Below are 25,008 nucleotides of genomic sequence, written 5' to 3' on the forward strand. Positions count from 1 at the left end.
TTCCCTGTATGCCCGTCTTTACATTTCACTGCGGTGTTTTTTTATCGAATAAAAGTGACTGAACACATTTAGCTTCAGCCGCATTTATATGTCGTCAGCTTTGCCTAAATATGTCGGGCGGCACTGTTGACGGTAACATATAAGCAATCGCTAAACTGCAATGCAACTGAAATAGTAGCGGTTTGAAAAAAATGTTTAACCATTATGCAGTCCAAGTAGTGCTTCGTTGCCTAGCAACGTGATGTCAACGTCCTTTTCCAAAACACTGATCTACTTCTTGCGGCCGGTTGGTGAAATAAATACACATTTAAAATTGGTCTCTTAGTTTGGACAAAAAAGAAAAAAAAAGGTAAGTCATAGTGAACATTTGAGATAATGATATGTTATTTAAATGTTTATTTTTAGCGTGACTTCTGAACAGTGCTTCAGCTAAGCTAAGTGTTTAGCCAGCTTTATAACAACGGTTAATCAAATTGAGTGGATAAATGAGTGTGTGATCAATAAAGTCTGTTAAGGCACATACAAGTGTCTGCATTGGCGACAGAATGGGAAAGAAGTCGAGGAAAGACAGCGAAACTCCACGCAAGGAAACGGTAAGAGATAAAAGAAACGAAAACCTTTTCGTCTTGACCCTCCAACGAACCCGAAGCATGAGTTTATAGGTTATATCATCTGCAATTTTCAAGAAGTTTCATCTCCATTTAAACAGAATGTTTGAACGCGCGCGATGCTTTGGCGTGCATCACAGAAAGTTATTGTAATAACTCTCTTTCTTCGATGACTCTCAGTTCGAACCTCTACCTGTTGAAAGTAAAACACCAGCAACGGCAGTGTTGCTGTTGAACTCTCCAGAGGAGGACATACTTGTGAAAGCATGTGAAGCAATCCACGCATTTGCAGAGAAAGGTGCAATAAACCACACACACGATCCACAGTACATGCCAGGTTTTGGAGAGTTACAAAATTGGATTGAATTTTAAACTTCCCGATCTAATCGAATATTTCCTTTAAGCTGCATTGTGGCTAAATTATTTCATTTGTGTAATTTTGTATTAAAATGTTTGCCTTGACCTCACTAATAAGTCCATATGTGAGCATGCTAAATTTTCCTGTTTAATGTCTCCCCCTGTTGTTAGGGGAGGAGAACAAGGTTTCTCTGCTGGCACTGGGGGCATTGGAGCCACTCTGCGGGCTCATCGTTCACAGCAACAGACTGATCAGACGCAACGCCTTCATGGCTCTGGGCATTATGACCTCTAATGGTGTGTTATGCAACTTATGCCACCGTTATTGACTTAGCTGCTATGAATTTTTGGTGGGTTTTAATGCAACCTTTGCATCTGTCCTGCTGGTGCGTTTTGTGGGAGAGTTTAATGCAAAGATGCAACCAGGAAGTTGATTCTATGTTTAGTTTCAGAATTCACTCTTTCATTGGTGCAACAGACCGAGTGAGCTGATGGACAGTCTGTTACCGTTCTCTGACTTTGTCTCTGCTTTTCTTTTTCAGGTGATGCAAAAAGTGCTCTGAAGAAATTGAATGCCATTCCATCAATTATAGAAAAACTCGCACTTGAAGGTGAGTCATTTTGACCATAAGATGAACAGACTTATTAACAGGTGTGACTTTATTGCAGAAACAACATTTGCTCCATGCAACCACGACAGAACAGATTTGTCCATGTGTGGTATAGTTTTGTGCTTTTAATGCTTAACGATATCCCATTTTTGTGATATATTCAATTTTGTCTTCTGCTGTAGAAGACACAGTTGTCCATGAGTTTGCGACACTGTGTCTTGCCTCTCTGTCGGTGGATTTTGTCTGCAAAGTCCAGATCTTTGACAACAATGGCCTTCCGCCTCTTATCCAGCTCCTATCCAGCCCAGATCCAGATGTCAAAAAGAACTCATTAGAGACCATTTTTAACCTAGTTCAGGTGAGTTATATCCATAAATCTAGATTAATCTCCAGGGCAACTAAATGCATCACTGTTTTGTGAAGTAAAGTTTCTGGATTGTTGGAAAAAAAGATAGTTTCTTAACTCTTTGGTTTTGATGTATGTAGGACTATCAAAGCTGCCAGACAGTACATCAGCTGGGTGGGATCCTTCCACTTGTGGAGCTGCTAAAGTCAGAATTCCCTCTCATTCAGCATCTGTCTATAAAGACACTGCAGTGTCTCACTACTGACGCAGATGCACGGAACACCTTTAGGGAAGAGCAGGGATTTGAGAAGCTCATGGATATCCTTGATAACATGGTAGGTGTATGTGAGTTGCTTCTGGTAAAAAGATCTTAATCCTTAATCTTAATTCTTAATCTTAATCATAGAAAGAAAGAGTATGAAGACAATGATAATAAATCTTTAATGCTTCTTTTATACTGTACTCTCGATAGCATTGAAAGTCTGTGTCTTCCCCGTCTTCTGTCCTTGACTATATCATTTTTTTTTGTTACAGGATTTCAGTGACCTACATGCTGAGGCCTTACAGGTACTGGCTAACTGTATGAGTGACAGTGACACTGTCCGATTGATCCACCAGAGTGGGGGACTGACGAGGCTGATGGAGTTTGTCCTCACCCCAAACGTGCCTCAAATTCAGTGCACCACAGTGAAATGCCTCTCCAGGATGGCTCAGAACAGTAAGTTTAAAAAAAGAATTGAAGATAAAAACTTTCTCTCAAATTTCCAACAACAGATCAGAAGGAATTTATAAAAACAAATATGGTAGCTGTGTGCTTTCTTTGTCCTGTCATTTGTATGCCTCTTCCTGTGCAGCTGAGAGCCGCACACTGCTCCATGAGCAGGATGTAGAGAAAGTTTTAGTAGAGCTTCTGTCGGTGATGGATGTCAGCGTGAAAGCATCTGCTTGCCAGGCTGTGGCGGCCATGAGCTTCCACCTTCCCAGCAAGGACATCTTCAGAGAACTGGGTACATTCACAGTTCCTGGACCACTACGTTATTGGCACGCTCACTACAATGAAATGCGAATGAGCTGGACCTCGGTGTGTTTCAGATGCTATCCCTGCAGTGGTAGAGTTGCTGAGCAGTGAGAGCCCGGTGCTGAGAGAGGCAGCAACCCAGGCCCTTTCTAGCCTTACACATGGTAACCAGCTCAATGCTCTGTGAGTAACAGAAAACCTAACCATCCACATGACCTCCTACCTCCACCTCAACACTGCTGAACTCACAACAATACGCATGTAACACGTCAGTACAGGGATCATGCACTCTCATTCCAATAGTCAGCTGCAAACCTGTTCAAAAGGAAATGGGGACACTTTACAATTGAATAAATATGTAATTTGTGGGCAATTTAAACCCAACTTCATTTGGTTCAAAGACAGCATAGTATGGTCTTTCTTTCTTTCTTTCTCAAAGGAAACCATCATTTACTTTTACCTCCCATGTATCTATCCCTCACTATCCATTCTCTTAATGTTTTTTTTTTTATTTTACCCCTTCTTTTCTGTACAACTTGGATGTAAGAGATACATGCCACATACATGTTACAGGAGTAACATAGATATTGTGTAGATATTGTAAGATAATAATTAGTTTTCAGCTGTACCGTGAATCCTCCACCCACTTCTATGGTATCTTCCAGTGCAGTGTACGAGGCTGGTGGCCATGAGATCCTCATCCAGCAGCTGGGTGGAAGCTGTCCAAGGACAGTGGCCAGTTCTGCTGCCACACTTTGCAACATGGCCGGACAGGAGACCGTCCGATCTAGCATCTTATCACATGGAGCCATACAGGCTTTGGTTGAGCCGTTGAAGTCCAAAGATAGTCAGGTCCTGGTCTGCGCTACATTGTGTGTGTCAGTGCTAGCTTGCGATAAAGAAGCCAGGGAAAAGGTTTGTGCTAGTTGAATGACTGTTCACAATGCTTCATGGTCTCATCTCATGTTTGCTTGTGACAAGGATATTATGAAATTTGGTTTGTAATATAAAAATATAGGATATTTTTGTCCATTTTATTGTTGTTGGTTTTTTTTACTGTCACTGTTCTCTTAGATTATAACATAATGAATAAAACAAACAACCATTCAATCATTAAATACAATAGTTGGTAGTAAACTGTGGAACTATATCTCATATTTAAGCTGTCCCAAAAGACCTAACATTCACCCCATGTCCTGCATAGTTCCAAAGAGCCGGAGGCCTTGAACCGCTGGTCACATTGCTGCATTCCAATGACATGGAGGTGCTGCACAACGCATGCTTTGCAGTGAATGCTTGTGCTAGTGATGCACCCAGTGCTGTGGAGCTGTGCAAACATGGGTAAAAAACAGAATGTCCTTAAAACAATCACATCATTGAATCGTTTTTTTTTTTGTGATGAAATCTAGTATTGGAGGAGTAATGCTGAGCAAAAGCAAATTATGCCATAACAACCTCAGTGGTGCCATCTCTGACATAGCCAGCAGATGGCAGTATTGGGTAATATAATAAGTCTTTTACATGAGAGGAAATTAGTAGCTTGGTTCACATTCGTGTATGTTACTATCATCAGTGTCTTAATATCTGTTTGTTCTTGTGTGTTTCTTGTTTTTAAATGTGTCCCAGAGCTTTGGAAATACTGCAGAAAATCAGCCAGTCAGTGAATCGAAGGAACCATTTCAGCGAGTTTGCCATGACCAGCCTGCTGAACTCCAACTTGTCTGTTAAATACAGCCTGACAGGGCATTTGTCCTCCACTGACATAATTACGGGCTGCTTCTATGATGCTTGGAAGGTTTGTTATCTCCTGTAGTTTAAGAAGAAGCTCTGACAGGCAAGTGAGGAAAGAAAGTGTGTGCTCTGGAGTTTGGTATTCATGACCCAAAATGTTTAAAACTTAAGAAACAATGAAAAAAAAGAAAGGGAATCTCTGTAAGTTCCATATTTTATTCTTGTTTTTCCATCAATAGAATTGGTGAGTTTCACTGATGCACAAAGTCCAAGCAAGGTAATTGTGGTAAATGAGCAGGTTGAACTTTGTCCCATTTTTCCAGAGACAGGTCAAAAAAAATCTTTTTGTTGGTTTTTTATAATTCATTTTGGCCACAGGAGGCTGATATGCCCTTTTTAAAAGTAATGTTAATATTACAGTGGCGCAACCATCCACTGGGTAAATGACAAGTGTTTAACTTACTCCTAATTTTCTAGGAGATTATTTCAAGGACTAATGGATCTCCAGGCAAGCGTGCATTCCAGCTTCTTACACAACATTTTTGTTGGGCAGTTAATATTTTGATTAGGTTTTGTAACTAATATTGGTGTAGTATATGGCATTTAGTATATGATGCCATCTGAGGGGGGAAGAGCGCTCATTTAACCTGTTCATATACCATAACTTCTACTCCACATGGTCTCACACCATCAGGCTGCTGTGCATTACAGAGTAAGTTCAAATTAAATCACTTTGAAAAATCACAACCTTTTGTAGTCATTGATACAGGGGAGAAAATGATTTAGATCAGGATTATGAAACACCAGACTTATTTCTTTCTCACCTCTTAGTTTTGTGTTTCTCTCTGTCTTTCGCAAAGAACAGCGTAAATAATAAAGTTCGACGCTTTCCACACTTTAAGTTGATACTCTGTAAGGCCTCTCTCTGTTTCTGTCTTACAGGCTCGTCCAGGTCAGAGGATTCTGACCTTAGAGGAACTGACCAAACAGCCAGTCAACCAGCATCGACCCATTATCGTTGTCAACACCACTACGGAGTATGTAACCAATATCACAGCATGATTTGATGGATTAAAAGGAAGATTTATCTAAAATGACATATATGAAAGATAAACAACATGTGTCACTGTTCTTTAGAGCTTGTACTTAAAGAATATTTTAAAGGAGAATCATGATTTAGTTTAGTCACAAAGTAGAAAATAATTCTTACATCTTACAATCCTTCCAAAATTCTGTTTTTTCTGTCTGAAGGAGTTCTGTCTGCCTCCCCTTGTCTGCTCCAATCCAGTGCTCTATTTTCCACTTGCTTCCTTCCTTTTTTTCCCCCTTCTCCTGCTCCCTTCAATGTGCCCCATTTGCATGACCTCACTGGGTAAACAATCCCCTCTTTAAGATTTCAACACACTCAAACACTATATGTTCACATCTAATCCTTCATCAAAAGAACACAGGAATGCACTGCAAGATGCCAGCATGTAGCACATATGCATTTCCACTTAAAGACTCACACATGCATACTGCCTCGTTTAATATGCACTCACAAATGCTTTGACTGCAAAAGAGAGCTGTACCCCCTTGGGGTACCTCACATTCACCCTTTTCCACTCTGCCCCCTTTAGGATGCATGTACATACAACAACTCAGGCATTCTTAAGCAGCATGTTATGTAATCTGTGGTCTCTTCTGGGGTGTTACATGACTCAAGTATAACTCAGGGAAAGCAAAATGCCTCTCGCCACATTTAATTATAGTTGGTTTTTTTGTGTATCCCTGCCTTGTTGAATTACATCAGAATCTTTTTGCCTCGGATCATTCCTGTCTATGTGTAAGAAATTAATTTAATATAAAAGGTTAACAGTGTTTTTGTGTGCTGCTATGTGTTTTGTACGCGCACTGCATTAAAAATAAAAAAAAGAAAAGCATTTTGAGAACAATGGAATTCCTCCAATACATGCAGATAAAAACCCAGCAATTCAATTCAGTTTATTCATATAGCGCCAAATCACAACAAATGTCATCTCAAGGTACTTCAATGATACACTCCAATTCCAAGTCAAATAGAGTCCAGTTCATTATAATCCTAATCCTATCAAATCGAATTAATTAAATTCAAAATGAGTCCAATTCATACATACGGAGCCAATTCAAAAACTATTTCCTAGCTATAGAAAACCAACAGATTGCACCGAAACTTCAGTCCAATCCCCCGTTCTGAGCGTGCATGTTGGGTGTGGAACGAGGGAAAGTATGAAATTAACTGTATATCATGAATGACATTGTAGATATAAGCTATGTGGAATATCCTACCTTGTTGAGTTCCTTATTCTGAAATAAAGTACATCCATGCATATGTTAAAACAGAGTAAGTTGCACTTTATATGGAGTAGCAATATGAAATTCACATATGACAAAAACAGGGAAAATTTCCAAAAGAAAGAGGATATAATTTATTGTACTCCTGAGATCAGGTATAAATCTCTTTGTTCTTGTCTTTTTGTGGCACAGAGAAATGGTAGATGTGCAAGAAGAGAGACGAAGCAGCCGATCAGAATCAGACACCAGCAGCAAGAAAGACCGAAGGACACCAAAGTGAGTGTTTCTGAGCATGTGGAGTGAGAAAATATTTATTGTATACTCGTATAACATTGTCTGGATAGCGTAATGGAGAAGAACACACTTACCTCATTGTACAGTGGTCGATAAAGTACCTCTCTGCTAACAACCAAGGTTTTAACCAAAACATATCAAAAATATGTTTTGTGTATTTCAAGACATATAATGAGGAAAACCAGCCAGCAATGGTATGGTTGGGTATATATAGCATATACCTATAGTCCAAGACAGATGAGGTTAGCTGGCCCATGCATTCTATGTAGAACATTGGAGGATTGGGTTGTTCGAATGTTTTGCATGCTGTGAGGAACAAAATGAAATGAGAAGTTACCACAAGATACAAGGAGCTAGCTGGGGGCTAGCAGGGGCAAGTGCCCCTCTCCAGGCCGAGCAAACTGGAACTAGCCTTTAGCCGCCAGGACTGGGTTCGGGCTGAGCGACTGGGCAGGAGCTGTTTGGACTCAGTCTAGGCTTAGTAAGAGCACCCCAGATGTTAGTAGCCAGAACTGCAAAGCAAGCAGGTAGAGCAGTACCTTGAATTGAATTCACCAGACAGGTAACAAGCAACAGCAAAAAAAGAAAATAAAAAAAGCAATAAGTAATACAAATTTACTTGTTTTTTTTTTTTTTATTGTTTCTTTGTACAGGAAGAAGAAAGAGGAGGACAAACACAAAGATGAGACTCGGTTTGAGTCTCCAATAGAGAGACCGCAGAACAAGACCGATGATGTCTCATTGGAGATGCTAGTTAAAAAGGCCATGGAATCCATTCTGCCTATCAGTGATGAACAACAGCAGCACGCTGCCCTGGCTAGGTGATAAGTGAATGCAACTGGCACATAACCAGTATGCAGGGCTGCCGTTACAACTAAAGAGAAAAAGTATATGCTTGACAGGTCACTGATTTCCAAATTTCCAAAGTCATAGAAGCTAACTGAAATGTGAAATTGAAAAGCAGATGTACAAATACATTTGTATGCACATTTGCTTCTCTCTGTACAGAGAAACAATTCTGCGATACAAAGTGCACACAAATTTTGAACGTCTGCATTGTGATGGGCTTTTGTTGTGACTGTCAGGCTAGTGAGCGAAGCCATGGGTGGAGCGGTGCCGATGGAGAAGCTGCATGAATTCTCGTGGACGCTGCACCTCAGTGAGCTCAAATTTCAGCTCAAGTCTAATGTTGTTCCTATTGGTTTGATCAACAAGGGAATCTACTGCCACAGAGCACTTCTGTTCAAGGTACCACACATGGTATTTCAAATATGTCCAAATATTCATCTGCTTCACTTTGATCTCTTATCCTTCCCTTCCTTTATAGACAATAGTGTATAATTGTGCTACTTTAAACCCCTCTCTCCACCTGCATTTTCTCTCCATTTGATTGATCAAGTTCTTATGTGGCGTTTCAGTGTCTGGCTGACTGCATAGGAATGCCCTGCACTCTGGTTAGGGGTGAGTACAACCGGGCTTGGAACGAGGTTCTTCTCTTCAACAGTTCTTCACAGCCCTGCCGCTACATAGTGGACCTTATGCACCAGCCTGGAAGCTTACTGGAAGTCGATACCCCTGCTGCTCTGCAGTATCAGAGTATATAAGCTTTGTTTTGTTCACTTTCACTGAATCCTATATGTGTTGGATGTATGACAGAGCTTCAAAACATGCATTAAATAATCCTTTACTTCAATCCTTGACTATTTTCATGCATGCATAGGCCAAAATGTATGGTGTCTGTTTAACAAGGCTTATTCAATAGAGAGAGTTATGGTAATGTGTCTCTAAGTTGCTTTTTTTAGAGGTGATCCTCACTTTACTGTTCACCAGTAAGAGTTCTCTGTACAAACACTTTGGATTTACTGCCTGAACCAAATGTAATCTCCTCTCAAATCAACTGTTCTCTCTGATAATAAAGCATAAACCAGTTGCACATTGACAATATAATGCTCTTTGAACATTACTTGCAATAAAAAGACAGTCCACTTTGACCTGCTCAGCTGCAAGTGTGATTTTTGACCTGGAGGACCAGCGCGAACTCGCCGCAGCATGAACGATCCCGACGCAGCGGGAGCGCTCGGCTCCGCTGTTATCTGCGCTGCACTTGACTCTGGGACGCACTTGACAACGCGGTGGCAAACATGTCGCGTTTCCTCGTTCGTCTCCTCGCTGTTTCTCAACACGCGACAGTCCGGTCAGCGGTGATACAGAGGAGGATCCCGCTGTTCGTCCGTCCTGTGTCCACATCTCAAGGTAGTTCTACAGGAACTTTTCATTTCTCCGCCGTCGCACCGTGTCCCGACCTGTGGCTGTGAATGCATTCAGCCGCATAGCGTTGCACTTGTGCCCTGGGCGTTAAACGTTGAGGGATTTTTAAATTGGTTTGAAGGTACTATTTGATGCATGTGTTTAAATACTGTCGTGAACAACATGGGGGAGAGGCACGGTGGACTATCAGAGGTTAGCACTACTGCAGCAAGCTGAATAGAACTGGCGATGTTCCAAAATGTGTATACGCGCCTTCTGTCCTCGTTGCCTATAGAATCATTTCAACTTTTGTGTTTTGCGTTGAACTCCAAATCATGTGATTTTAAACATATTTTCAATGTGCCTCAAAATCCCGTAGTGTGCAGGTCATTGTCTTCTGAGTAGAGAGGACAAAGCAAACCTTATCATAAAAGCATGCGCTTAATGATTTACAACAATTTGCTTCATGTTCTCTTTATTATGTAATCATATTATGATATATTCAACATCTGACCTCTCCTATGTGCAGGCCTGCAGTCTCTCACACGTTATAACAAGACCACTGACTGGCATAAGAAACTGACTCCAGAACAGTATGTGGTCACCAGAGAGAAAGGAACCGAGGAGGTGAGTCTGATATGTGAAAAAAGAAAAAAAAAGAGTTCAGATTTGTCCTTTGTCAGTGAATTGTTGTGTTGCTATGAATAGATGAATGGAAATTAAACACTTGTGGGGTGAATTTGTGAAACTGGTACATACCCGATGTGACTCACTGACCTACATATTGTCTCAGAGACAACAGCACAAATCCTGGTGGACTTTGATCAACACTTTACTGCTGACCTTTTTTCGGCTTCATCAGGTTCAGCTACACACCTTCACCATGTGAGGGCTTAAGAAGCTTGAGAAGCACCTGTAACATAGACACATGTCTGACTGAAGTAATAAGGACAAGTTACTGTTTTGCACTCACAAAACCACAGAGTTAGTAAGACAGCCACTGAACCGCATCCTACTCTTGACATTCTGCTTTGTTTCAGCCTTTTAGTGGGATGTACCTGAACCATTTTGAGGTTGGGATGTACCACTGTATCTGCTGTGATGTTCCACTCTTCAGGTAACAGCTTAATGCTTAACTATTTACCCCAAATCGTGACATTATGTGGATTAGACCTGTCCCTAAAGAAATTTACAACAGAAAGTTCTGCTACAAGAATGTTGAGTGGGTGCTTATCATGGGGATCTCACTTCCTTTCTTCATAGTTCAGAGGCTAAGTATGACTCTGGGACAGGCTGGCCAGCATTCAAAGAGGCTCATGGGACATGGGAGCGTGATGAAAGCCACGCCTCTATCATTCGTCGCCCTGACAACAGCCTGGGTAGTGCTGGGACAGAGGTCCTTTGTAAAAATGTAAGTTGTGTTTTGATCTATGGAACCAGAGTTCAGTTTTTTAGGATAATTGTGCTAGTTATTATAATAACTTTGTGTGTAATATTTTTGAAAAATGCACAGGTCCGAATTAAAAATGTGTAATATATTCACACTTATGATTTCTTTCTTCATTTTCTGAAAACATACAACCATAAACTGATGTTTTTTTTTGTCACGCAGTGCGATGCCCACCTTGGCCATGTATTTGATGATGGACCGGACCCAACCGGACAGCGGTTCTGTATCAACAGTGCAGCCCTCAAATTTAAACCCAGAGAAAACGGCATACCTGACGAGGATGAGCGCAAATGATGGACTTGCTTTAATTGCTGGTTAATACCTGGTTGTAGCGTTTAACAAGAGCATCTATTCCATGCTTTTGACTTAAACAGGCTTTGTGCAGCACCGCTGTCCTGCTGGTTGAATTCCTCAAAAGAAGGAGGCCTCCCATGACTCTGTAAGCACAGTTTCTTGTTGGGAATCAGTGGGTAAAAAGAAAAAAAAAGAAAATCAAGGTGCTACAACATTCGTTTAATGAAAGACAAGCAGCATATGTCCTTCTTGAATTGCATCAATGTTTTTACTAATGTTTGTTGAGTACACTTTTTTTTTAGCAACGAGAAAATAATCTGAATTAAATTTGTATTTGTGTGGAATGTGCTTATTGACCCGAACTCTTTTATGTTAGCCCATCTGACTGGTCTGTTTGCTGATTGCTCTGTCTGTTCTCAGAATGCAGAACTACTGTGAATATAAAGTGGTATTTAATGAGAAGTTACCGCTGCCCCCTGTAGTTTACAAACGTTTCAGACTGGCCTCTGCTTTACCAGTAAACCAAGTTAATGTTTAACTCAACAGACCATCCTCTGTTTCACACTGTTGCTCTTCTGCCCTCTGTCTCTATATCCGCTGGGACAGTGTGTTGAGTAAAACAGATAAGGAACAGCAGAGAGAACAAAGGGACAAGTGGACAGAAGGCCCAAGACAAAGATAAGAAAAGAATTTGGAAAATAAGAAAAAAATTAAGACCAAGGGCAGAAGAGCGCTTGACAAGAAGAAAGACTCTTGGTTATATAATCGTCAGGGCTAAGATGACTGGAGCGAGTCGTTGCATGCTGACAGTGGTGGTGTTAGTGTGTGTGTGTCTCTTGGGTCCCGCTGACGCCTTAGGGGGAGCCAAGAGTCGTCCACGACCTCAAAGACGACCTAAAAAGCCAAAGGTCGAACCTGTTGACAAGACCCCGCCTGCTCAGGACATAGATATAGGTCAGGTAAGAGACTGGAGAGCGAAACAGACGATCCCACGGCCTGGTTGCCCAAAAAGAAAATGTGAATGAAAAAAAACAGAATGCAAGGATCTGAAAATCATTTAAAGCCTATATGGACCCAAAATATTGCAGACTATATGTCAAATGTCATACCTAAGAGATTCCTATGTGTGAATCTATCTAACAGTCCTGGTTATTTGTGAATTTGGCACAAAGTGATCATTTTTAAACACTGACAGTGCTGTGAAAAAAAGATGCAGTGGAAAGAAGAAGAGCTAGTTTTGATTGCATTAGACCATGAACTGTGTCCAAGCAGCAGATTTCAGCCTCATCACAGCAAAGATTTCAGTGTGCCGTTACCTGACCTTTGCACGCTGACAGTGATTTTGTTTGTCACTTATGTACCATATCTTCTCAAAACCACACGCAAGTAGGATAGCAGGAAGGCAGCGGAAAACAGGACATAAACAGATACCTTTAGTCAGTATAAATACAGTATAGCAGACAAAAGTGCTTTAATTGCTTTGAAGAGACAATGAACTATAGAAACACTTTTCACTGATCTAAGAACAGTGATACAGGTTGTTTATTTCCTCTTTATGTATGTACGCCTGAGCGGAAGGTGTTCAGGAGCTCAGAGTAATTCTGCCCAACTTCTACTTTGGAAAAATGAAATATTTTCTGTTATTTACAGTTCTGAGTATATAAGCCTACCTCTCGCATTTTTAATGGATTAGTGTGGTGGCTGTTATTGTGAATGTCCTTGTGTAACTGAGTCAATATTCTGTTGAGGTAATATGGGAATTTTTCAGGGAAATCAACATTGTTAAAGGGCAAATAAAGTAAACACTGATTTTGAAACAGATGTGTGCTTTTTGCTTGTAGAGCAGGGCCTGTCAGATATAATCATACCCTTTACTATTAAATCTGAATTAATTTGACTATAGCGGGACGAGGCAAACCTTGCCTCACGTATAATAATTCTTGGGGACTTCAACAGACTAAAATTTAACCATGAAACAGGGAGGAATAACATGCTTGAATGCTGCTAGACACTCTTTTCCTTTTTGCTGATGCAAACAAAGACTAGGCTGAAGAAAAGCAGCCATCACCATAACCTCAAGGTGTAAGTGGCCAAAGTGGTGACAGATCAGGTGGAGGTTGAATGACTTGTGCTGCTGTACGGTCAGAACAACTACCATTCCAGAACCCAGCATATCAAGACTAGTCGTACATCCGAATCTCACTCCCATATGTGATGCACATTATTGCGGTTTGCACCCCCATACACACATTTGCAGCTTAACAATTCTCATAAAATATGCTTGTTATGTAAAACTCACACATATGTTCTTTTTCTGTTTGCTTGATCTAATGTATTGCAGATGACAGGGAAATGGTACCTCATAAACACTGCCTCCAAATGCCCTCTCATGATAAAACGTGCAACCAACATGGAACCAACTGTTCTGACTCTCACATCTCTCTCTGACCAAGCGCTGTCTGTTAGTACGAAAACACGACAGTAAGTACATCTGTTACTTCACACAGTCCATAACCTGCACAGTTTGTTGTCTCTTTGTTGCGTCAGTTTGTCAGCAGAGGGAGCAAATCTCACAAACTGTGTGATGATTTCATGCTTCAACAATATGTTACTGAGTTTGTTTGTGTGCCTTCAAAAACAGGAAGAGGGAGGTAGAACAGTAAAATCCACCAGCTTTCCTCCTGTCTTTGGCTGACTTGGCTTTTGCAAACAGAGATAGATGCCATAAAAAGAAAAGAATGTTCCTGTGATAATGAAGGGTCAGTCAAAGGTATTCTCTTTTCTTCTCTTCTCAGTAACCACCAGTGTTGGGAGATATTACAGGTCTACCATCTAACTTCAACCAAAGGACGACTAACACTTAAAGGTCAGTTCTTCCTATTAGCATCCTGCTAACAAAAAGTGGAAAGCAGCTTTGCAGACTCTGCTGTTTTGTTCCCACCAGGAGCTAATCCTGAACTGGACACAGCCATAGTGATTGGGGAGACAGACTACACCTCCTATGCTGTCATGTTCTACCAAAAGCGAGGCAAAGTCACAGTGAAACTCTACAGTAAGTTCCCCAGCCATGTCTATGTCAGACTGCCAGGTGGCAACTTTGAGTCATTCTGGGGTTAATAATGCATTTATGGTGCCTTATTGTGTGTGTGTGTGTGTGTGTGTGTGTGTGTATGCAGCCAGGTCGCCTGACAATCTATCAGAGCCAACGTTGACCAAGTTTGAGGAGCTTGCTGAGAAACACGGTTTGGGGCTGGCCTATGTCTTCGGTTTGCCCACCTACAGTGCGTCTATAAATGCTTGATAAAAAACTAAATAAAATGAAAGTTTTGTTTTTCATATCCGAATACAATGCATTTCAGTGTAACACAACAGTACAACTGTGCTCACTAATGAACTACTTTAGGGCACAACATCGTTCAAAATGTGTCACTTGTGTTTGTTGAGTCTTTTTTTTCTTCCATCTTTACAGGTCACTGTGAAGATGTGGACCAGGACCATGTAATCAGTAAGCTCATTTTGCTATTTAATCAAAGTTATAAACAAACAAAAAAAAATCAAATGACAAGATGTGTTTCTCCAGAAGAAAGAATTGGTGTTCTGATAAACTGGTGTTTAAAAGTCACAACATTCGAATATAACATTGTTATCAATGGGTACAGTTTGTATGTAGTTACTATTGTCTGACTTGCTGTTTAAAGCAAATGGTGATTAGGTCAAGCCTGGGCCTGGGGGGGACAATTGACAACAAAAAAAAGGATGATTAGACCAAGGGGTCAGACGGGGTGAGGGACTGTCTCCAGTCTCAATTAGCTCATTCTACAGTGCACAGAGGATTCAAACATTTAGTTTGGCTTCAGTCTACATCAATGACAAGATGTCAGGGTCACCATTATGTTGTGGAGAAAAGAGTAGTTGGACTCACCTTTGCAGCCTCTTTATTAACAGGAACAGCATAGAAACACATTACGTGGCAGCTTACACAGCATTCCCAACGCCAACAGTTATATGTGTGAGCAGCTTCTAGGCCCTGCTCCCTCTCACAGTGCTTCTTTCAGCTATAGCTCTTATTTAGTGCTCAAATATATTTTCTCAAGTTTCCCTTTTTCAGCTGCGAGAGCAGTTTGCAGACACATGTTTACAGGTCACAGGTCAATGCACGTTATAGTCTTCCTTGATCTTTTTATTCTTCATTTCCATCTTTTACTGTTTCAGAATACACACTGTTACACACCCACATGCAAACAAGGGGAAAAGGCCCAGAGCAAATTGAGCAACCTGCAACTGATTTAAAGTGTGTATACTCAAATGTTTTTTTCCATTCTTCCCATATAAGGCCTCTAGTTCTGTGAGATTCCTAAGCTGCTTGCAATCAAAGCTCTTTCATTGCTCCTCTTGCAGCTGTGGATATTTAGATGTCTGTTTTCAGAGCTTACAAGTGTTCAGTTGAATGTGCTCTTCCTTCTTTCAGCGAAACATTACGTGTGCCACTGGCTGCATCACAAGCCTCTCAAACGGTGATCAATCCTCTGTTCTTAACAGTTGGAGAGGTGTTCTTTTCACAAAATTCTGCACGATTTATTTTCCAAGCAAACGGTTTCTAATTGAGGCCAAAGATTTTCATTTCCAAACGTCTGGCTTTGTGGTAAAGATGCAGAATAGATTTTCTAATCATAACCCATGAATGAAGCTCTCACATTATTTGTGCAGATGACCCCTGCAGAGTCTGCTAAGTCTCCCTGAACGACTTATGTACTCGAATGGTTTGATTTTGCCTTTTGGAAATCTTACGAGCAGATCTTTTTTTCCTGGTCTTCGCCTCAACTCGATGTCTGAACCGTTAACTGCCATTTCATAATTACTTTACTACATGTTACTGCATGACAGAATCAGGGGAAAGGTTACTGGGATATGTTTTGGTATCTTAAAGCCTATCATTTTTTGTAAACATTTCCTCTTACATTATCTCTGTTTTAAGTGCGCAAAACGTGTCGTTTTATTGGACTTTGTGTGCTGATTGTTGGGAAAAAGTTGGAAAAATCTGATTTTCAAAAAATCTTTGATATTTCCATCATTAGGTCTTTCTTTATGGTGACACACGCCAAGGCCAGAAAAAGTTAATTGAGGTTTGAGACCTTAAAAAAAGTATCTGAAAGGAAGGTCTCTTGGGGTTCTCATACTTTGGCTATTGCCTAAATGTTGAAAATAATGTTTTATCTTTAATTTGAAGCCCTTTGAAGATCAGATTTTGTTCTACACACTTACTTGTTCACAATAACAGGAGATTTCACCCACACCTTTAATGCCTCTGTTTATAACATGGTTGGAGATGAGCAGAGAACTTCCCAAACACTCTTCAGGTTTGCCCCCCCTCCTCGGGCTGAGCATGTGTTCTGCTCAACTTTAAAAAAAAAAAAAAAAACAGCTTTTGAAACTTTGTCAACAACATGTTATCCAACCCCCACTGCCTGCTGAGAACATGTGCATAGCTCCTGTGTAACCCTATGTGTCACTTGTTTTACAGACTGTGTCCCCTCGTGCTGAAGAGGCAAAGCTCAGGATGATCAATAAAAGACTGAAGCCTTGTATTGCCTTAGAATTGTGTGTCTACCTGAAATGTTACCGAATGCACATAAATAAACAGTACGGAGTGAAATCAGCTTACTGTCAAATGTTTTTAGTTGCAAAAAAACAAGATGAGATCCAAATTTCCTGTGTGGTCTCGTCTGATTCTGTGGTGAGATGGCATCATCTGCTGCATCCTTAACAAAAAAAACCCCCCAAAACATTTAAGGTTTAACTTTCAGACTGCTTGTATGCTGACATCTGTTGTGTAAGTGTGGACACAAGAATATGTGTGTTGGTGCTGGAGATAATAAGATCCAGAATTGCCAAAGGGGTTCAGAGAGTTTGGTTATAAAATGTGGTTACCAAATGTGCCTTACCACAACTCCTCGCTCCACCCAGCACCTCCAGGCTTGTGTTTTTGTGTGAGCGTTTGTGTGTGTGAGTACATTACATAACAGGCTGACAGCAAGTCGGTGCCTGTCTAGTCCCCTCACAAAAGGAGCTGTGATTCAGCACATTTCTGCAAATCTGCATTTTATGTATAGGATTGTGTAAATTCGGGACAGTAAGGCTTTAGGGGAAATTATTTTCAGTTAAAGATTGACCAAAGATTTAATATCAAATCAAACAATATGGCTTATGCAATTCTCTCTGAGGAGTTCGGTAAAGACCTTAAATTTGTGTTTCAAAGCTTATGAAAATGCTAATACTCAAACTGATCACTGTGCTGATGAAGACATATCAAATCTCTGCTGTAAAAGCTCTTTTTGAGGAAGAGCAGGTTGCAAAACTCTTCAACACTTCTGCTTCGGAATTCCTGACCATGTAAAGTTTGAGAGCCGATTCCATCTTTCTGGGGATCAAAAACATTTCCTGAGGCCCATCTGATCTTTGTTTTCGGCACGCTCTGCAGAGACTTTTCGTTCTTACCAAACAGATGCTCTGATAGGTTAGTTAGTCCTGGAGCATTTGAGATGGGGTGAAAGGGGAGGGGTGGCATAAGAACTCCATTCTTCCCTCCTCACCTCTCCCTTCTCCATTCACACGTGCCGGTTGTGTAACAGCAGTGATTTGCATTCCAGTGGGAGAGATCCAGATAGTTTTTGCAATGCACAGGCCAGAAAAAGGGGGAGGAGGAGGAGGAGGGGGATGCTTCAGCAGCATATAAGGAGCCTCAACTGTCTGCACCCTGTTACATCGCCCTGACACTCCTGATCACCTCCTACAAGAGAAGCTCTGAACAAAGAGAAGTCATGAGGACCACGCTGCTGAGGTTGCTCGCCGCCCTGGCCTGTGTGCTGGCTGCATGCGCAGAAGTCATGCCAGTTAAAGACTTCAGTCTGGAACAGGTAGGAAAAATATTCAAAATCAAAGATTCAGTGAGAAGTTAAAGCATTTAGGTTTGACTTTTTTCAGCCATGCAAGGGACAAGTCCAACTCTGAGAGTACAGGAAATAGGTTATGTGTGTGAATTTTACATGACTTCTGAGGGGCTGTGAGTAACTCAGTGAGAGGAATTTCATCGCTCTCCTGTTTTTCGTTTAGATGACAGGCAAGTGGTACTTGGTTGGCTTTGCTACCAACGCTCTGTGGTTTGTGAATCACAAAGATTCCATGAAGGCAGGCACTGTCATAGTAGAGCCAACTGCAGCAGGAGACCTGGATCTGTCTTATGCCAACCTGAAGTAAGTCACTCACCTGCGATCATGCCATCAAAGAAAAACACCCTGAATATTCTAGTCAAGGAAGATAAATGTTTAATCTTCCTTCTTTTTGTGTAGTGGTGATGGGTCCTGCTGGAGAATGACTCACCTGGCCAAGAAAACCGACACTCCTGGACGCTTCACCTTCCACAGCCATGGTGAGTGGAAGCCAGACAAACACACAAACACACACAAACACAGGACTTTAAGAATCTGACTTTCTCTGCATTTCTCAGCTTGGAACAATGACAACGACATGCGCATTGTTGATGTTGTCTACAATGACTATGCTCTGATCCACACCATAAAGACAAAGAATGGCGTATCTGAGGTCCTCAACAAGCTTTACAGTAAGTTCTCCTCATTTAACGAGCCTGAGGGGCGAACGTTATGAATTGAGTGAGGATTGTGTGAAGGCTGATGACACCCATGCTGTGCTTACAGGTCGCACTCCTGAGACCAGTGCTGTCCTGCAGCAGAAGTTTACTCAGTTTTCTACGGAAAATGGCATCCTCCCTGAAAACATTGCTATCCTGCCAAAGAATGGTACGTTGTTTCCTCATCAGTAATCACCACAATTGCATTGTGTTCGAGTCAGAAAATCACTGATGTTTTTGTATACGTTTTCACAGCCGAATGTCCTGAGGCATAAAGAGTCCCTGCTCCCCAAACCCTCCATTCTTCATCTCCTCACCTTTCAAGTCCAGGGCTTTCATCTGAGAGGAGTCTCATCACTTCGCCTTATGATGTCGGCTGCACCACAAAGCAACGTCAGGGACGACGAACCTTAAGCGTGTTACCCTAATTAATGCTGCATACCAAAAAACAAACTCGTCCCAGTGTAGATTTCATTCTCTCCTTAATGTGTATTAACAGTGGCATTAGAGTGAACAATAAAGGGCTGATAGTGTGTAGGAAAGAAAAGAAAATGAATGAAAAAAATGACTGTGAAAGCCATCAGTGTCTTTTGTAACTGCTGAATTCTTTTTTGTCTTTTTTTTTTTTATTCCATCTGTTAAAATGAGCTTGAAGCCAATAAAATTATTAAAATAATCCTAATGAGTTCAGAATTATTCTATTTGTGGTAAAAAAATAAAAATAAAAAAAACATACCTCAAAAATGAAAATGAGAAATCTCTGTGGGTCACATCAACATTGTCACACACTGCCCCCTACTGGTCTATTAGGTACAAAACTATGAGCTATATATTGCTGCTGTACATTTGATTTACAAAAAAATGTACATTTGAGCAGCAATTCTGCACAAATGACTTTGTAGTATAAAAGATTTAGACAGGGATATAAAGGGTGGGGTCAAATGTTTATTTTATTCAGACAAGTTAAGCAAAGAGCTGCTGTAATGAGTAAAGAGTACTGTTTGCAGTTCGATAGGAGTCTCTGAGCATGCCTGACTGCAAGTGAAAATAAGAACACACACTCAAAAAAATAACTGAAATGAAAAAAAAAAAAACCCAGATATAACTGAAACATCAAGCATGAGTAAACCCCATAAACCTACTGATTCATTCAACAGCTAATGGAGAATTAAATTGAGACCCACACCATGATAGCTGGTGATTATATGTGTTGAGAATATGCACACTCATAATTACTCAGCTGCAGAAAATGTTTTTTTTCCCCGCCAAGGTTCTCCTGAGTCAGTGTGGCTATATTGATGATATAGCCTGCGGGCTAAAAGGTCACACACATCCAGCAGAGGTTTCTGTCCTTAGTATTCATGCATTGAGATGTTGGTAAACTCTAGATATTTCTAGAAGCTTTTTACACTGTTATGTTCTGTAGATGTTCTGTTGAACTGATTAATGATTCTACAGAGCCTTGGAAAGATCAAACCTTTGGTGAATGCTTCCTTTATACCCCAACAGTTAATTCCTCCAGCATTTCTGTTTCTTGTTTCTTGTATATTCTTTGAACCGCTTGGTGCCTCTTTGCCTCTCTCCCAACTTTTCGGTGGGATGCTACCATCAAATTTATTTTTGTTTTTTTTGCCTGTTAAAATAAACCGAGATTTATGTTCTTGTTGCATCTGAGAAAACTTTCCAACATTTTGGGGAACTGGGGCTTGCAAATGCAAAGGAACAAAACAATTCCCAGTATGAAAACAGAAAAAGTGTTCGAGTAAGTGAGTTCGGCAGGCAAAATAAATATTACTTTCAAAACTACAGAAGTTGGTCTCTGAATGTCAGACAGAATATTGTTAAAAGAAGCCTTTACAGAACACAGAAAAAATGCCCCACTTCTACGTTTTTTTAAAAGTGTTCCTGCCATCAATTTCTAAATAAGCATATATCTATCAAAACATATCACAACTTCTCAGTTTTGATATGAAGTATATTGTCTTTGTACTATTTTCAACCAGTGCATTCTGCTTTTACATATAACATCAAACTATTTTGCCTTTAAATATACCTTAAAAAAACATAATTAGATTTAATTTTTTTATTTGTGCACAAATGGCTTGTTCTTTCCATCAGAGCAGAAGAAAGCAACTGTTCTTCCAAAACTAAGGCTGTTAATGCTGTTTCTCTTAAGATGTCACGCAGCAATTGCACCATGTGTCCACAAGAGGGCAGCCTGTGAGCTGTTACGGTCGTTTTCCCGTTGAGCAACTTGCAAACACAACGTAAGAGGAGGCAGATGACTTAAATGAATAAGAATTGTGCTCGTTGCAGTGTACGATAAGTGGAGGAAGGACTGACATTAAATTAAGTATTTTCGTTTTGCTGGTGATCCACTGGTGAGAATCTGTGTGGTTGTGAGGAATTCCCACTGACTGCCCATCTTTCTCTCTTGCTGTACTTTTCCTCTGCCTTTTCTTAAATACTTTTTAAATCAAATGTTCTTAAATGGGCTAAACAAATGCAGGTTAAAAAAGGGGAGGCAGTGTATGTCACGAGCCACATTCACAGCACTTGTATCATGATTGTCAAATGGTTAAGTCGCCCATTTCTTTGATGTGCATCATAATGTTTTCAATGATTATTCTGTATATAAAGGGTACATAAAAAAAACACTGACTTTATTGATCAAACACTCTTTATTGAACGCAACAGAACTGAAAGCAAATCATACGGGTTATGGTTTAGTGTGTTGGCGCTGATAAGCCACTTTCATTGCTGTTAAAACCACATTTCAAGTACGTGTATGTGTGTGTGTACATGTTTGTGTGGGGACGGAGTAAAATAATTGAAGAAAATTGAAGTAGGATCACTCATTTACCTGAAACTATGTCACGTGACAACAGAGAGGCCTCAGTAGATGAGTAGTTGAGCTCAGGGCAGACTGAGCTACTCAGCTGCCCTGATGTCTTTGTCAAAGTCACCCACAGTTAGCACACAATCCCCATGATGATGATGATGTACTAATTCACCTAATGTGAGCACTGTTTGACCAAACAGAAAAAAAGGCAAATTCACAACAAAACAACATAGTTGGCAGCTCGTTTTAACTGTAAAACAGGTAATGGGTAAACATAACGGAGGAAAAACACGGTGAGCGAACAGAAGTTGTACATCATTTGAATGCATGTTGGACAACAGCATCACTGTAGAGTGGAGCTCAAGTCTGTGCCTCCTCATTCTAAACATATCGTTCTTGTAAGTGAACAATATTGACTCATGCTTTATCAAACATGCATGTTTGTGTGAGTGCGTCACCGAGGGTAGATGTAATCTTACTGAGTAGCTCTTTTGCACATCTACACAGCTGCTCCTGCAACATAAAACCCTGCACAGCTGCCAATGAAGAAACTCCACCTAACTGATGATTTGAGAAAAAATTGGCATTTATTTTTCTTTCTTTGCTAACAAATGCACTCTGAATTCAAGATCAAGTATCGGTGAAGAATTATCGGAAAATGAAAAGCACCATTCAAAACAGGAAGCAAAATAACACCTGGAAAGAGCTCATGCAGCGACAGTCAAGTTTTTATGGCGGGTTTGAGTTCAGTAGTGTGGGGCAAGGCGACATAGCTCAACATCTTCAAGGCACAGTGGATTCATAAGCCAATTATCATCTTAACCTTGTCCAAGATGGTGTACAGATACAAATTATTTTGTTTCATGCACTTTGGGACCTTTATTGCATGGAGCAAAGAGCGTCCATAAAACTCACTGAGTTTGAGCCAAGTTTTTCGATCGGATCCGTGCGACTGCCCAAGCTGCCTCCGCTGACACTCGTTGTGTCTAATATTTGACCCGCACATACTGTGAATGTCAGTCTAACACGTAAAGAAATGTTAAAACTTCAAGAGTCAAAGCCAAACATTAAATGCAAAAGGTGGAAATAAGACTCAAGTGTTTGGCAAAAAAAACTGATCGTTCGCGTCTAAATGAGTGAAGGCTCCTGGTTTTACCCTCTCTGAATTCAATGAAAGCTGCCATGATGATGAGTCTAAACCAACCCTGGAGTGTCATGATTCACCGTCATGCTCTGAAAAACCCTCTCTCTGCCCCTCCACACAGAGGATCGTCCCATACAATCGAATGTCATGAGATTTAAACATAAAACTCTGTATTTCACACATATATAATATAATGGACAGATATCACTGTAATATAGATATGACATTTTCAATAGTGTTTGGATTCTAAATAAATCTAAAGTAACAGAAAATATTGTATTTACATAGAGACTTTTGGCATCCATTTTAAACTTACCACAATAAGTGGTGCTTCATTGAACAGAGATGAGTGCAGACAGACTGGTGCAACTACAGCTTTGAAAAGAAAAAAAGAGTTTGGCATGTTGATTTGATCATTTTTGATATAAGATTTTTGTTAAAATATAAAATCATAAAGCAACAGGGACTGGCAATAAATCTTTGCTATCACACCACCCAGTAAGTGTAATTATTTGTCATATACAGTATTCAAAGGACTCCTGAAAACTCCCAAGCACGATACAAAGAAGGACAAGCTGGTTAGTATATACATGTAAAATTTCTTACATCTGTGCTTCACTGAATAAGTGTCCCCCCTCTTATTTTTCTAATACTCTGGATAGAAAAAAAAACAAAAAACAGAAACAAGGAACGAAAAAGATTTCTGTACACATCTTTCCAATATCCCGCATTTTCTGGGAGTCTGTGGTCCTGTTGAATAGCCAATCCTCTTTCTCTCCAGTGCTTAGTCTTTTGATTAACCCCCCTTCCCCCCCTGCATCTGTGTTGAGTGATGGTCTCACAAACTGCTCTCTCTCTCTCAGAGTTCCATCACTGGCGGTTAGATGAACCACTCCTTCTTTGATTCGTCGATAGTTTCTGGGTTGTCTGTGCCAATGATGGCCGTGTCTGCTGACTCAGTAGCAGACTCGCCGCCACCCTTGGCCTCGTTGGTGTGGTAGGTGCCTTTGTGACGGAACATGTAGCGGATAAGGAACACCAGGGTGCATAAAATGGTGAAGATCACCACCGCAATAATGCCTGCAGTAGAGATGGACATCATGTTGTAAGTGTTTTTACACATCTTTAATCCCTGCTGAAGGCAGAGACAGGGCTTCATTGTAGATCCAAAAACAATCACTTGATTCATTGATTTGCTTTGACAGTAATCGCTACAGACAGATATATATATATTAAGACTAAGGCTAACAAACTGCGATTAAAATTTGGACCACCTGGATGTAACAAAGCAAGTAATTAAGAGCCTCCCATCAAAAGTACAGCAGGGGTTATTATGTTTCAGCCAGGGATAAGTTATCTAAAATGAACTGCTGCGGTGAAAAGCTTCTCATTCCTTAAACAACAACATAGGATGTTACTTTGTTTTTAGGGCAGTCATTTTATTTGTCTGCATCACACCAACAAAACAGTTAGCGAGACTGCTGAAACCAAAAATGGTGTATGAACTGTCCAATACATTATCAAAACCTGGAAAGATAGCGTTGAATTCATCATCATCAGGTTGAAAAAATTGTCATAAGAAAAACTTGAATAATTGTGATTAGAGATGATTCAAACGAGGCTACACAGAGGTGCGGCGTTTAGCACCATCGTTTGTCTAGTTTGTCTCTGTGTGGCACTGTGATGGACTAGCGACCTGTCCAGGGAGTACCCTGCCTCTCGCCCAATAGCAGCTGGGCTACCTCCACCCCAAACTGGGTTAAGCGGGTATACAAGATGGATGGATGGATCATTTAAATGGTGAAATCAAATTCTAAAATAGACAGTAGAAGTCACTGCAATGTTTAAAAGTGAAAGTATGAGCATTTCCACATGCACCATGTGAAGAGACTTCAAGGTTTAAACTTGTGTAACCTTTAGAAAATCACTTGTAATCGTGACTAATCAAACACTCACACAGAAAAAAAAGGCTTTAATTTGCATAAATATTGGACTCTGGAGTAATGGAGTCAGCTCATGTGATCTGATGAGTCCAGATTTACCCTGTTTCACAGTGATAGGCGCATCAGGGTAAGTAGAAAAGCACATGAAGCCCTGCACCCATAATG

The 25,008-nt window shown here is 40.5% G+C and overlaps 5 protein-coding genes across 6 annotated transcripts in view; 4 read left to right on the forward strand and 1 right to left on the reverse strand.

The window, feature by feature from the left end:
* The first annotated feature begins 236 nt into the window (after positions 1 to 236).
* On the forward strand, positions 237 to 9,260 carry armc3 (armadillo repeat containing 3). The gene is made up of 17 exons (XM_072378076.1): positions 237 to 593; positions 789 to 906; positions 1,137 to 1,262; positions 1,508 to 1,576; positions 1,759 to 1,934; positions 2,063 to 2,257; positions 2,457 to 2,640; positions 2,777 to 2,929; positions 3,015 to 3,123; positions 3,606 to 3,855; positions 4,145 to 4,281; positions 4,567 to 4,735; positions 5,614 to 5,708; positions 7,177 to 7,260; positions 7,932 to 8,099; positions 8,364 to 8,526; positions 8,697 to 9,260. Exons 1-17 carry the CDS (start codon positions 546 to 548, stop codon positions 8,880 to 8,882), a joined length of 2,430 nt encoding a protein of 809 aa, XP_072234177.1. The 5' UTR covers positions 237 to 545; the 3' UTR covers positions 8,883 to 9,260.
* A 70-nt stretch (positions 9,261 to 9,330) lies between these two features.
* Positions 9,331 to 11,608, forward strand: msrb2 (methionine sulfoxide reductase B2). Its single transcript, XM_072378084.1, has 5 exons — positions 9,331 to 9,531; positions 10,055 to 10,152; positions 10,566 to 10,642; positions 10,789 to 10,936; positions 11,138 to 11,608. The coding sequence occupies exons 1-5, from the start codon at positions 9,420 to 9,422 to the stop codon at positions 11,267 to 11,269; spliced, it is 567 nt and encodes a 188-aa protein (XP_072234185.1). The 5' UTR covers positions 9,331 to 9,419; the 3' UTR covers positions 11,270 to 11,608.
* Positions 11,609 to 11,878: 270 nt separating this feature from the next.
* On the forward strand, positions 11,879 to 16,852 carry c8g (complement component 8, gamma polypeptide). The gene is made up of 7 exons (XM_072378083.1): positions 11,879 to 12,228; positions 13,611 to 13,750; positions 14,065 to 14,135; positions 14,214 to 14,321; positions 14,446 to 14,550; positions 14,739 to 14,774; positions 16,791 to 16,852. Exons 1-7 carry the CDS (start codon positions 12,049 to 12,051, stop codon positions 16,808 to 16,810), a joined length of 660 nt encoding a protein of 219 aa, XP_072234184.1. The 5' UTR covers positions 11,879 to 12,048; the 3' UTR covers positions 16,811 to 16,852.
* A 1,165-nt stretch (positions 16,853 to 18,017) lies between these two features.
* LOC140284255 (lipocalin-like) lies at positions 18,018 to 19,541 on the forward strand. Its single transcript, XM_072378085.1, has 6 exons — positions 18,018 to 18,183; positions 18,380 to 18,519; positions 18,616 to 18,695; positions 18,774 to 18,887; positions 18,982 to 19,083; positions 19,170 to 19,541. Exons 1-6 carry the CDS (start codon positions 18,088 to 18,090, stop codon positions 19,187 to 19,189), a joined length of 552 nt encoding a protein of 183 aa, XP_072234186.1. The 5' UTR covers positions 18,018 to 18,087; the 3' UTR covers positions 19,190 to 19,541.
* A 2,035-nt stretch (positions 19,542 to 21,576) lies between these two features.
* Positions 21,577 to 25,008, reverse strand: part of cntnap2a (contactin associated protein 2a) — a 304,756-nt gene continuing 301,324 nt past the window's right edge. For both annotated transcript variants that reach the window (XM_072378428.1, XM_072378427.1), the window contains exon 26: positions 21,577 to 23,980. In XM_072378428.1, coding sequence (XP_072234529.1) covers positions 23,781 to 23,980 — 200 coding nt within the window. In that variant the 3' untranslated portion in view covers positions 21,577 to 23,780. The remainder of the gene's footprint in view (positions 23,981 to 25,008) is intronic.

This window comes from Leuresthes tenuis, unplaced genomic scaffold, assembly GCF_036924035.1.
Source record: "Leuresthes tenuis unplaced genomic scaffold, fLeuTen1.0.hap1 SCAF_24, whole genome shotgun sequence".
Classification (NCBI taxonomy): Eukaryota; Metazoa; Chordata; class Actinopteri; order Atheriniformes; family Atherinopsidae; genus Leuresthes; species Leuresthes tenuis.

Excerpts from the sequence above, each read along its gene's own strand:
- armc3 (XM_072378076.1), top strand. The coding sequence starts at position 546 with ATGGGAAAGAAGTCGAGGAAAGACAGCGAAACTCCACGCAAGGAAACG. Across the intron at positions 1,935-2,062 it reads CCATTTTTAACCTAGTTCAG|GACTATCAAAGCTGCCAGAC; the intron begins GTGAGTTATATC and ends TGATGTATGTAG. Across the intron at positions 5,709-7,176 it reads GTTGTCAACACCACTACGGA|AGAAATGGTAGATGTGCAAG; the intron begins GTATGTAACCAA and ends TTTGTGGCACAG.
- msrb2 (XM_072378084.1), top strand. The coding sequence starts at position 9,420 with ATGTCGCGTTTCCTCGTTCGTCTCCTCGCTGTTTCTCAACACGCGACA. Across the intron at positions 9,532-10,054 it reads TCCTGTGTCCACATCTCAAG|GCCTGCAGTCTCTCACACGT; the intron begins GTAGTTCTACAG and ends TCCTATGTGCAG. Across the intron at positions 10,937-11,137 it reads CAGAGGTCCTTTGTAAAAAT|TGCGATGCCCACCTTGGCCA; the intron begins GTAAGTTGTGTT and ends TTTGTCACGCAG.
- c8g (XM_072378083.1), top strand. The coding sequence starts at position 12,049 with ATGACTGGAGCGAGTCGTTGCATGCTGACAGTGGTGGTGTTAGTGTGT. Across the intron at positions 13,751-14,064 it reads GTTAGTACGAAAACACGACA|TAACCACCAGTGTTGGGAGA; the intron begins GTAAGTACATCT and ends TTCTCTTCTCAG. Across the intron at positions 14,322-14,445 it reads AGTCACAGTGAAACTCTACA|CCAGGTCGCCTGACAATCTA; the intron begins GTAAGTTCCCCA and ends GTGTGTATGCAG.
- LOC140284255 (XM_072378085.1), top strand. The coding sequence starts at position 18,088 with ATGAGGACCACGCTGCTGAGGTTGCTCGCCGCCCTGGCCTGTGTGCTG. Across the intron at positions 18,520-18,615 it reads CTGTCTTATGCCAACCTGAA|TGGTGATGGGTCCTGCTGGA; the intron begins GTAAGTCACTCA and ends CTTTTTGTGTAG. Across the intron at positions 19,084-19,169 it reads TGCTATCCTGCCAAAGAATG|CCGAATGTCCTGAGGCATAA; the intron begins GTACGTTGTTTC and ends ACGTTTTCACAG.